Here is a 13,023-nt window from a genome sequence, read left to right on the forward strand (position 1 = left end):
ACACACACACACACACACACACACACACACACACACACACACACACACACACACACACACACACACACACACACACACACACACACACACACACACACACACACACACACACACACACACACACACACACACACACACACACACACACACACACACACACACACACACACACACACACACACACACACACACACACACACACACACACACACACACACACACACACACACACACACACACACACACACACACACACACACACACACACACACACACACACACACACACACACACACACACACACACACACACACACACACACACACACACACACACACACACACACACACACACACACACACACACACACACACACACACACACACACACACACACACACACACACACACACACACACACACACACACACACACACACACACACACACACACACACACACACACACACACACACACACACACACACACACACACACACACACACACACACACACACACACACACACACACACACACACACACACACACACACACACACACACACACACACACACACACACACACACACACACACACTCAAAGGATCCCCGCACTTTTTTATGTAAAAGTGTTACTATACACATTTTGTTTCAAAAATGTCTTAAACATCCTGTAGGATAGGCAACATACCCAACAGGGAAACCCCTTCACAGAAATGCTGAAAAACAACAGATTTCACAATGCTATTTCTGTGTGCGTGTGCCTGTTGCTTCCAAAGAAAATTTCCAATAGACAACACATTTTTGAAAACCATTTCTTATTCTACTGAAATTTCTTTAAAAACCATATTCCATAAACGTCTTGAATATCCTGGAAGACAGACAAGATGTCTTCTGTTATCTAGACGATGGACCACACACACTTTACACGCAGTTACTGATTTTCAGCCAACATGGAGAACAACAAAAAAAATCCACGATTTCGTATTGACAGACCGCCGTGCCGATTGAAAGTGCGTGAGATAGCAGAAGCGTTAGACATCTAAAAAGAAGACGTCATATCCTGCATGAAATTTTTACCATGAGAAAGCTGTCGAGACAATGGGTGCCGCGTTTGCTTACTCTGGACAAGAGGCGCAACCGTACGACCACTTCAGAGCACAGTTTTAGGCTGTTAAAGCGCAAACCGAACGAGTTTGTAAACATGGATTCACTGGATCCACGAAACTGTCGAAAGAGTGGATTTCACCCGACGAACGTGTTCCGAAGAAAACCACTTCCTATCGATCGGAAAGATGATGGCTGGCCACCGTTTTCTAGGATTCACAAGGTGTGATCTACATCGACTACCTGGCAAAATGGTTGGCTTTACTATGCCGAATTATTGGGTTGATTCGTCACCGAATCACAGAAAAACGGCCCAATTTGGCGAAAAACAATCAAACAAAATTATGATAAAATTGTAATGACAGCAAACTAAATTTTATAAAAAATGTTTAATATTTTACCTTGTGGTCCACACATTACCAAAGGAGACAGCATAGTTTCACCTACAAAACAAAAACACTATTAAAAATATATCTAAAAACAATGTACACTGGTTTCCAAACAACAATATGAAAGGATTTATACATCAATCAATAGAAAACAAGACAAAAATCATGCTTAATTTACCGTTGTCGAGGTCTAATGGCGGAGCATTTTCACATAATCTAGGATCAGAAATAACGAAATAGATCAGCCGTTCCTCGCCTTTGGGAATGGCACCGGGGGGTACTTCGAGACTTACCCCCCAATATTCGTTGACGAGTGTAGCACCACTATGGCCCACCATCGATGAAGTGACGTCCCGTTTGCTTGGTCTCATGTCCCTAAAGGTTCAACAGGATACTAAATACATTGTATTCACAACGGTATAAGTAAAAATGTGTATTGGTTTTATGAAATTTACAAAAAAAATGTTTTATTGGCTTACTAACAATGCAATTATTGTATGAGGGCTATCCATAAATTTCATTACGTTTTGATCAGTAGCCGCCAGAGCTGAAAATATCTTTACTAAAAAGATAAAAAAAGTATCTAAGATACTAAAAGTATCTTAGATACTTTTATTTAAGATACTTTTTGGTTCATTTAAAAGTTATTTTTACTTTAGATACTTCTTAAATGTATCTAGTATCTTTTATCTTTAAAAGTATCTTTAGATACTAAAAGTATCTTAGATACAAAAAAGTATCTTAAATACAAAAAAGTATCTTAGATACTTACTCAGGACCTGAGAAATAGATACTTTTTATGATCCGACAAGCTTCGACCTGTCGCGCCGGCCGTAGCGGGAGAGACGATGTGTATTGTTCTTTGCATCCCGCCCGCCGGCCCGCAGCATTATCCGTTTATCCTTTACAGCGTTAAGTTAGTTTGCCTTTGCCGTTCGTACTCGCTAAAGGAAAAAATATTAGTGCACTAGAAAAGGTAAGTTCCTTTCTTTGCTTTTTATAACCTATTTTAAATTTAAATAAAATGTTTATTTGTTTAAATTTAAAAAATGAAGTTATTCAATAAATTATGATCCCTGATCCCTGCAATGTAGAGTAGAATACCTAAAATCCTATGGTCAAAGAAATCAAAATAAAACTATAAAATTAACATTACGGTTGTATCTACAGGGTGCAGGGCGCAAAAATATATATCCACTGATATATATCTTGATCTGATAAATATCTTGATACTTATCTATAATAAATATCAAGATCAAGATATATATCAATATTCTCTTTCCTTTCCAACATTTCAGACTTATAAAGTTTGACGGGAATTAATGTTTTTAAGTTATTTTATAATATTATTGCTTTTCTGTTTTTATTTTGATTTATATTGAAGACTTAAGAGTGTATCAATTTATTAATTATTTAAGAAGGAATTTATGGTTTTGTTTCAAAGGCCTCAAAGGTTATATTTTTGTTAATTTTGTTTCTTATTTTTATCTTTTATGTATCTATTAGCATTATTTGTTTTTTCGCTTTAGCGTAATATCATTTCACATTTTACTAGCATACTTAATTTTTTATTTAGTTTTACATGTTTTTTTTATATTTACTTTTGAATAAACTTATTATTTCTGCTTTTTTTCCATTTTGTAACTTTTTTCGAAAATATATAAATATCACATTTGGATATATATCCGATATATATCAAATATATCCGATATTTTGATATTTATATTTATATAAACTATCATGATATTTTTGCGCTCTGACAGGGTGTCCCAATTCCCAATGGTGCAGTAAAGTTCGATATATCTGATACTGTACAAAAAAAACCTATTTATAAAAATTGCGGACAACTTTAAATTTCACGTTTTAAAATTATTTACTTTTATACAGGCAGGGTGCTTCATATTTCCAGGATTAACTAATTAATATTTTTTTAAATGGAACACCCTGCCCCTGATGTATATTTTCATCTTTTTGGATTCTTTGCGTTAAGCCGATTCAAGCAATCTCTAATACTTGGGGTCTACAATTAGAAGTTTAAGAGATACAGGGTGTTAAAAATCTTATTTTTTGAAGTTTAAGTAGTTATTGCAGCGTGGTCCTTGTAAAATCATTCAAAAAATAATTATAGTAGTGCTAACAAAATTAGGGTCGGGGCCACATAAAACTTGACAATTTTGTTTCAGATGGATATATATGAGAATTGTCATGATAAAGAACTAAATGTCGATGTTGACAAGACATTTACTGAACCTGAATCACCTGAACCTGACCCTTTTACACCAAGTGAAGATGAAAAAGACCCTACATATGTTCCTGAAAGTCCTGAAACAACAATAAAAAAGAAGTTCAGAAAATTTTTGGCGGTGCCTCCCCTTCAAAATCTTCGGAAAAAACCTATGAAAATCAGGATACAGATTCAGACAACTCGGCTGCTACTAGTGCTACTGCTGCTAGTAGTTTTACTAGTTCTGTTTCTGTAACTAATAGTCAATCCTCACATCATAATGCAGCAACCTCAAATCTCTTTGATGGGAAATATTTTGAAATTACGCAACAAATGTTGGAAAAACTTGACGGGACAAGAGACATTATAGCTAAGTGTAGAATGTGTTTACCTAATAATAAATATTTAAAGGGAAATTCAGGTTCTACTAGTAACTTCTTAAAACATTTTAAAACGAAACATTCAACATTTTATAAGGATTATTTAAGTTCTAAACTTACGAAAAAACTGGAAATTAAAAATATCAATGATAGGCAAATGAACATTAGACAAATGATTACAAAGACCGAAAATGTTACAGAGGATAAATTTAACAGAAGACTTCTTCAGTTTATTGTAGATACCATGTCACCTTTGTCGTTGTTACAAAATCGTAGCTTTTTAAATTTTTTTAATGGAATTACTCCTTTAAAAATCATATCCAGGCCTACAGCTGTAAAAAAAATTTCCTCTATGGTGTCTGAGAACAAAGAAAACTTAAAATTAACATTACATGATATCCGTTACGTCTGCACGACGGCTGACATTTGGTCATGCAAAACCCGAAGTTTTCTTGGTGTTACATGTCATTGGATTGACGACAAACTTCTACGAAAGTCAGCACCGCTAGCATGTAGAAGATTTTCTGGAGCGCATACACACGACCGTAAAGCTGAACTTTTAGAAGACATACATACTGCTTATAATCTACATCCAAATAAAGTGTTAGCAACAATTACTGACAACGGCTCAAATTTTGTCAAAGCATTTGGTGTTTTTGGTATCAATAATGTTTTACACTACACTGGTGACGACGGTGAACATCAACAACAAGTGCCAAAAGATGATATCGACATCATTGAGGAAGATCAGGAAGATATTTTGGAGGATGAAGAGGATATTCCTGACATATTTGAAAACGAAAATTATCTCCTTCCAAATAATTTAAGTGACAATAATTTGATCATGATCATACCTACTTTATCTGAACACATACGTTGTGCAAGTCATACACTTGCCCTAATAACAACTACTGATATTATGAAAATAATTAATTCAACCAGTTCTCTGTAATTAACTAGTTCTCTCTAATTACTGGTACTTGAAAGAAAGATACTGCGGACTATCTATGGGCCTTGCAGAGAAGAGACAACAGGAGAATGGAGAAGAAGACACAATGATGAACTCCAGACAATATACGGAGATGAAAACATAGTACGCTACATTAAATCAAACAGAATACGATGGGCGGGTCACGTACTAAGATCAAGTGACGAAAGACTTCTAAACGCCACATTCTGGGAAAGGCCCGTTGGAAAAAGGTCAGTTGGTCGCCCAAGAAAGAGATGGAAGGACGCAGTAGCCAGCGATCTACGCAAAATGGGAGTACAGCAATGGGAAATAGCTGCTCAGGACCGACAACAATGGAGGGAAATAGTAAACGCGGCCAAGACTCACATAGAGTTGTAGAGCCAAATGATGATGATGAACCAGTTCTCTTAGATCAAAACATGAACAAGCAATAGCTAGGTGTAATCATATATGGAAAAAAGCAGGTCGTCCTAAATCAGCTGAAGTGATAAAAAAGTATTAGGACATACTTTAAGTTACCCGGGTGTGACTCGTTGGAAGTCCATGTTCGATGCTCTGAACCAGATTCTTAAGTCTAAAGAAAAACTGGAATCTCTATAAGAAAAATTAAATTTTGCAAAACAAGATCGGTTCAGAGATACTGATCTAAATTAATTAGCAGAATTATGCCAAATACTAAAACCGTTTGCTTTGGCACTTGACATTATTCAAGGCGAACAAAATATGTACTACGGTTTCCTTCTACCATCAATCGTAAGCTTGTTTGTTAAAATTGAAAAGCTTAAAACCAATAAGTTTAAATATGTGGAACCTATTTTGAACGCTCTGACAGTATCTTTAAACTCCAGATTTGAAAAACTTCTTAAGTTGACTAACCAATCTGCAATAATTGCTGCAGTTACTAATCCTTTATTTAAAACACGTTGGCTTACTGCATTTCGAGGAATCAGGAATATCGAAAATGACCTTAGTGAAATTAAGAATTTGGTAATTACAGAAGCTATAAAAATTATGAAGGAAAATGAGGAACAATTAAAACAATTTGATGTAAGTACAAATAACATTACTACTGTAATGAAAAGTAACAAAATGCAAAACGACTTCTTTGAATTTGATATTAACTCCGATCTTCAAACGCAAAACGAAAACACTGGCTATACTGATTTAGATTATAAACGACATGCTGAGCTGCAACTATTACAATATTTGGCCGATTCTGAAACCAACATACAAATGTTAAAAAAATATAATATTATAGAACAATTATTTAAAAAGTTCAATACGCCATTACCTTCTTCTGCAGCTGTTGAAAGAATGTTTTCTTTTGCAATTTTTTTTAATTCACCCCGACGTCATGCCTTGTCTGATCATACTTTTGAAAATTTAGTTTTACTAAAAGCTAGTGGTTATACTAACTAGTTATTAGCTACCAAAATGTTACTATTTTTTATATCCTATCCTATTGTGTTTAAAAATTTAATTATGTTGAATGTTCTGTTTTTAATGCATAATGCATCTTATGCTGTTTTTAACACACGAATTTATGTTTATTTTATATTGTTTTGAAAATTTAATGTTTGATTTTTGTTTTCAATACATAGTTATTAGTTTGTAATAACTTAACTTCTTTTATTTCTTATCTACCCCAAAGCCCAAAGTATACCATTTCAAAGTACCTGCTGGCTTAAACTAAAATTGTATGATAATTTAAAGGGTTAAAATGATGTTTTTAAAACAAAAGTATCGAGAATCTACTGTAGAGTAGTAGAGTACCGAGTACCTTTATATTATACCCTAAAAGTATCTTAGTTACTACAAAAGTATCTAAGTATCTTAGATACTAGAAAAGCATCTAAGTATCTTTGATACATAAAAGTATCTTACATACTTAAAAGTATCTTAGATACTTAAAAGTATCTTAGATACTCAAAAGTATCTTAGATACTTGAAAGTATCTAAGATATTTTTACTCTAAATACTTTTCCGGTATTTTGTATCTTTAGATACTTTCACAAAAAAGTATCTTAGATACTTAGTATCTTAAGATACTTTTTGCCTCAAGTATCTTAAAAGTATCTACACACTTTTAAAAAGTATCTTTTACAGCTCTGGTAGCCGCTAGGGGCGGGGCTAGCGCAGCCATCTTAGCATCGTGGCGCTCCTCCGTTCAGTAGCTGTCTAGCCGTGCTAGCGCGAAGTCACTGTCTCTTGAACCAATTAAAATTTATCGCGAAATTTGTGCTGTTTATGTGAACAATGTAGTGAAGGTGGAGTATATCAATGGTGCATTAAATTAAAAAATGGCCGAACCAATGTGCACAATGAAGAACGAAGTGGACGGCCAAGCATTGTGACTGATGAACTTGTCTCTTCAATTCAAGTGGGAGGTTTTCCTCATCATAAACCATATAGTCCGGATCTTACACCTAGCGACTACCACCTGTTTCGACCAATGAAGACCTGGCTTGCAACGCAGCGCTTTGATGACGATACGGAGCTACGGGACGGCGTTGAACACCTTGTTGAAGTCTCAGGCGGCAGAATTGTATTACAATGGTATTTCAAAGCTAGTTCACCGCTAGAAGTGCCTGAATTTGTTGGGAGATTATGTAGAAAAATAGCATTTGAGTGTCTCTTTCAAATGTATGTTACCGTAAAAACCCGAATTTACTAGGAAAAACTAGTTTTAACTATGGGCTTTAGACAACTCTAGTTTTAACTAGCGACAACTAGAACTATCAAATATTTTCAGTTAATTCTAGTTGACACTAAAGATAATTCAGTCAAAACTAGTTTTTACTAAACTTTCCAGTAATTTCAGGATTCAAATCTTGTTCTTTACGTGCCATCTCCGCGACGAAGGTTGGCAATCATCATTGCTATTCTCACTTTTGACACTACAGCTCGAAAGAGTTCAGTTGAGCTGCATCCAAACCATTCTCTGAGATTTCTCAGCCAGGACATTTTTCTTCTACCTATGCTGCGCCTTCCTTGAATCTTTCCCTGCATAATTAATTTTAGGAGTTCATATCTGTCACCACGTGTTATCTGCCCCAAATATTGAAGTTTTCTTATTTTGATGGAATCCAGTATCTCCCTGCTGTTATGTATTCTCCTTAGTACTTCCTCATTGGTTATTCTATCTATCCAGGAGATTCTCAGCATTCTTCGATACGTCCACATCTCAAATGCTTCCAATCTATTGAGGCATTGTTTATTGTCATAGTCCATGTCTCCATACCATACAAAAGAACAGAAAATATATAACATTTTAGTAGTCGCTTTCTAAGATTTAGGCTAAGGTCTCTACTAAATAATATTTGTTTCATATTAGTGAATGCACTTCTAGCCTTTTCTATTCTAATTCGGATTTCTTTGGTATAATCGTTTGTTTCACTAATGTTTGTCCCTAAATAGTTATAATTCTGAACTCGTTCTATCGTCTTATTATTTACGTGCAGATTGATGTTTCTAATATGTTTCTTTGATATAACCATGAATTTTGTTTTCTTTATGTTTAGTGACAGACCAAATTCTTCACTTGTTGCAACAACCTTATCTAAAATTCTTTGTAGATCTGTAATAGTTTCTGCTATTAGTATTGTGTCATCGGCGTATCTAATGTCACATATGGATAGGCCATTTATTTTTATGCCTGCTACTTCATCTTCTAATGCTTTTTTGAAAGTATTAAATTTTGCATTCAAATAAAAATCAGTAAATAATTTGCTACCGCGGTTGTTTGCGAATAATTGTTCTAAAACGTAAAATACTAGATAAAATCATAAACGTAAAAAATGCCAGTCCTTTTGACCACGTTGTTGTGCTATTGTCTTGCATCCAGGCTCTAACATTTTCTCGACTTGGTTAGCTCGCTCGACTGAACCCTCTTGCTGTGCCTTGGTTTTCCATGAACTAATTTTGCCTTAGGCCAGTACGACATTACCTCATTTATAACTGCATTAACGAACTCACGGCCATTATTGGAATGTAAAATGCATGGTGCGCCAAAAGTCAATAATATATCCGTTAATTGATAAGCAACTTCTGCCGCCCTCTTGCTTTGTTATGGTCACACTAAAACAAATTTTGTTAAATTGTCTTGATAAACTATATTAAACTTATAGCCGTGATCCTCTTGTGATTGCATATCCATCAAATCTACCTAACAGTGACTATTCATTTCTGAATGCTATATAGGTTTCGACACAAGACCATTCTTCGCTTTACTCTTCGTCCGTTAGCAGGTTTGTACATTGATATAAAATTATTGAACATATCAATTATCATATTTGCGTATTTTTTGGCGGTCTCAGTCTACCATCTATCTCAACCTCCATGACCCATAGCAACGTGGGCTGCTTCAATTATGTCAAAAATGTCTTCAGCAGGTACATTAATATTTGATGGGTTCAGTTCTAGAAGCCAACTTTTTTATCTCGCCAACTTCAACACATCTAAATCGTTTTGGAGTTTACTTGGCAGACAATTATTCCGCATCTTGTACTTCGGCCATTCATTTATTATACATGCTTTTGGTCGCAACATTGTAGTGACTTTCTTTCTTCCTTCTCTGTTCCCTCTGTAAAATCTTATCCAAAAAACGTTATTTCAACGTTCTTATATCTCTACGCTAAACCTGATCTTCGACATTATCACTCACGGTGAATAATACACAGTAGTGTAATATAACCAATAAAAACGATACGGAAAAATCAACAGTTGCACACACTAGTTTGTTACCAACCAGCCGTCTTCGTCACTAACCCGATCCCGAACAAGTCAAAACGTATTATTTGTCTGTTCTCGCAACGATTTTAACTGGTATTCGCTAGTTATTCCAGTAAAAACTAGTATAAACTATTCTAAATGAAATGTGTTCGGGATTTTTAGTTTTAACTGAATTTAGCAGTCAAATCTAGTTTTGACTAGTTAAAACTAGAATTGTCTAAGGCGCATAGTTAAAACTAGTTTTTCCTAGTAAATTCGGGGTTTAACTAAAATCGGGTTTTAGCGGTAACATATATAATAAAATATTTTTCTTGTACTTGTTTTTTCTATTCCAAAACGTAACGTATATTCTGGATAGCCCAGGGGCGTCATTTGATAGGGAGGTCAGGGGGGCATGAAAATGACTGAAATTTACAAAAAATAGATCAATTTTGTATTATGTTTGCATACATATATAATGTGTTGTATATTATATAATACTTGGCCCCCCCCTATCAAAATTTCAAATGACGCTGCTGGCGATAGCCTGCGTATAATTCTATATTATAAGACGCATAGACGCTTTTTAAATATGGACATGGAGACGACCGCTTTGGATTCCATGGATGCTCGCCACACGGATGTCTCAATTCTAGAAAAATTAAACCAGATCCACGTCTCCTATTGCCAAAGCATTCCTTGCCAAATCATTTCAATAAATAATAATGATTTAATTCTGTTTTAGAAGGAATATCATAACAAAAAATTGTGTTGTCAGAAAGGAAAGGACTAGTCAAAATAAATCGCTTTATGAACTAAATAAACCAATACAGATTTTTACCGTTTTTTTTTTAATTTGAAAGTTGAGTTTTTGAAAATGTTATAACAGCTATAACTTTGTTTTAAAATTTTGGCTTTACTAATTTGATACATTATCAATCAATACCAGCTTCTTATTTTTCACCGTTTTTACAATTATTATTATGTCGTACGTGCCACTGATAAGAGATCTTAACACCTGAGAAAGATTTATGAAGTGCCTTTTCACAAAATCTTTTTCTCTCTCTATATACATACCCATTTGATTTTAGATTTATTTATAACAATTTACGCCGTTATTAATTAAGATCCCGAGTTTGCGCAATAATATGAAATGATTGTAATTTCGAGACTAAATCTTCATACTAAATCGAATTTAACAATTGAACATTTTTTATAAAGAGCTGTCATAACATTCTCGTAACTCGAAACCCCAAAAAGTCTGATTCTAACCTAGCGTTTCTGTTGATATCTTGTAAAATTCGATTCTCGTCGATACTCTCGGGCGGTTGTAGCGAAAATTTTTTACTCATTTTCGGCGTACTCTCCCGGCTCTTCCTCGTAAACGACAATTTCCGAAACAGTTTCGGTGTGAAGCCCTCGCTCTTCTGGTGTTTAAACGATTGGGTTTTTGTTAGTTTGGGCGTTATTTTGGGTGAGTTAGTAGCAGATGAGGTGGATGTGTTTAGTTTTTGAGCTATGTTAGGCTGCGATCCGTAAAAAGCCGGCCGCTCCACCATACCCCTTGAAGAACAAAAAAATGGTTACAGTTGGTTTGCACTGTGGTTCCAAATGCCAAAAACGTGATCATGAACCTTTAAAAGCGCATATTGTTCATATACTTCAAAATTACTTACTCAAGGGTTTTTGGCATCGCTGATTATGAATCTATTATTTTTTTTTTGAAAAACAAAATCGCGGATCCAACATGGCGGAAAGAAATTGAAAATATTAATCAAGACGCCATATTTTTTCCAAATTTGGTGATTTAACTCGGGAGCAGTCGCGCCGTTGGAACAATCTAACATTTTATTCTTTTCCGTGATTACTTGATGAAAAATTTTGCAACATAACTTTCCACTGGTAAGTGCCTCGAGGAAGGTTGTAGTAACGCGTAGATATTTTTTTTGTGGAATATATGGCTTTGGTGAGAATCAATAATTAGCTTTAAAATTGTTAGAAATATAAATATACATTTTTAACATAAGTAAATAAAAATATTATAAAATTGAAATTTGTTTTAAATTCGTATTTAAATTCGTATTGTTAGATTTAATCTAATCGCGCGACTGCTTACGTGACAGAAGTGAGCGCGACTGCTCCCGGGTTAAGGTCGAGTTAAAAAACTCGAATTTTTGCTTCATTTTTTGACATTTTGATTATTTAAACAATGTTCTGGACCTTTTTGAATGGGAGGATAACTCAATTATTATTATATGAGCTTTTTCTAAGCAATTTCTGCAAAAATATGAGTCACCTCTCAACATCCAAACGTACTAATATTTTTACAGATGCGCCCTGGTCTAAGTATATTTTTACTGTTTATTCATTAACAAATGTTATACACGTATTGTTATCACATCTTACGTCAACTGGTATCTTACATTAATACATACTTAAAAAAGAAGAATCTGCTTTACAGCGATAAAATTGATAAACTACAACACGTTTTACAGCGTTTTCAATGTACGTATTCTTTTCCACTTTCACTGTCAGCCAAAATAACGTCTGACATGGCTCACTTGTCCCTAGCTATGAATAAGAATACATCCGGTCTGATCCTTATATCTGCGTATTACAACTCTATGATAGTATGAAAAAACAACTAAAAACATAAAAATCCCTAGATAGGGACCTTTTCTTACCCCATGACCACGTTTTTAGCATTTGTAACCACTGTAGGTACGTCAATACAGACATGAACATGATACGTTAGCTTTATAAAGTAGGCGCAATAAATTCTCGGCTTGACAGGCTTACGCAGGTTCAAGCGTTTCCAAACTTAGGTTCGATGCACATTTGCGTGTTTTCAAGTTGCGTGCACGCTGCTTGTTTTCAAGCCAAGTTTTCAGTCAATATTCATTTGAGAGATTTCTCGACGTCAATACACGCCAGAAATAAACAGGTCTGTATCTACGTTTAAATCGATCGCGCGTCCAATGTGTACTGAATGATTGCCCAGCAAAGACTGCCAAACCACCTGACTTGTTTTCAAGCGGCGTAGCAGAAACTGGCGTGCTGTCGGAAAACACGCAAATGAGCAATTTTTTGGTATATACAGTATGTCCCTGTAAGTTGTATCCATATGGAAAACTTTTTTATTATTAATTTTACTAAAAAAGTTATTCTTCATAAAAAGCTCTGCATGGTCCAAAACCTAAGATTTAACCATCAAATATCAAATTTTTTGAATATTATACAAGGTA

General features: G+C 34.8%; 1 protein-coding gene across 4 annotated transcripts in view; it reads right to left on the minus strand.

The window, feature by feature from the left end:
- Positions 1–13,023, minus strand: part of LOC114336287 (tight junction protein ZO-2) — a 390,572-nt gene that overhangs the window by 24,760 nt on the left and 352,789 nt on the right. For 2 of the 4 annotated variants that reach the window (XM_050657746.1, XM_050657747.1), the window contains exons 20-22: positions 11,051–11,341; positions 1,673–1,869; positions 1,507–1,548 (exon numbers count right to left, since the gene is read on the minus strand). In XM_050657746.1, coding sequence (XP_050513703.1) covers positions 1,507–1,548; positions 1,673–1,869; positions 11,051–11,341 — 530 coding nt within the window. Of the gene's footprint in view, positions 1–1,506; positions 1,549–1,672; positions 1,870–11,050; positions 11,342–13,023 lie in introns of those variants that run through there. The other 2 variants (XM_050657749.1, XM_050657748.1) reach the window with 2 other exon arrangements.

The sequence above is a fragment of the Diabrotica virgifera genome, chromosome 8 (genome assembly GCF_917563875.1).
Source record: "Diabrotica virgifera virgifera chromosome 8, PGI_DIABVI_V3a".
NCBI classification, from domain to species: Eukaryota; Metazoa; Arthropoda; class Insecta; order Coleoptera; family Chrysomelidae; genus Diabrotica; species Diabrotica virgifera.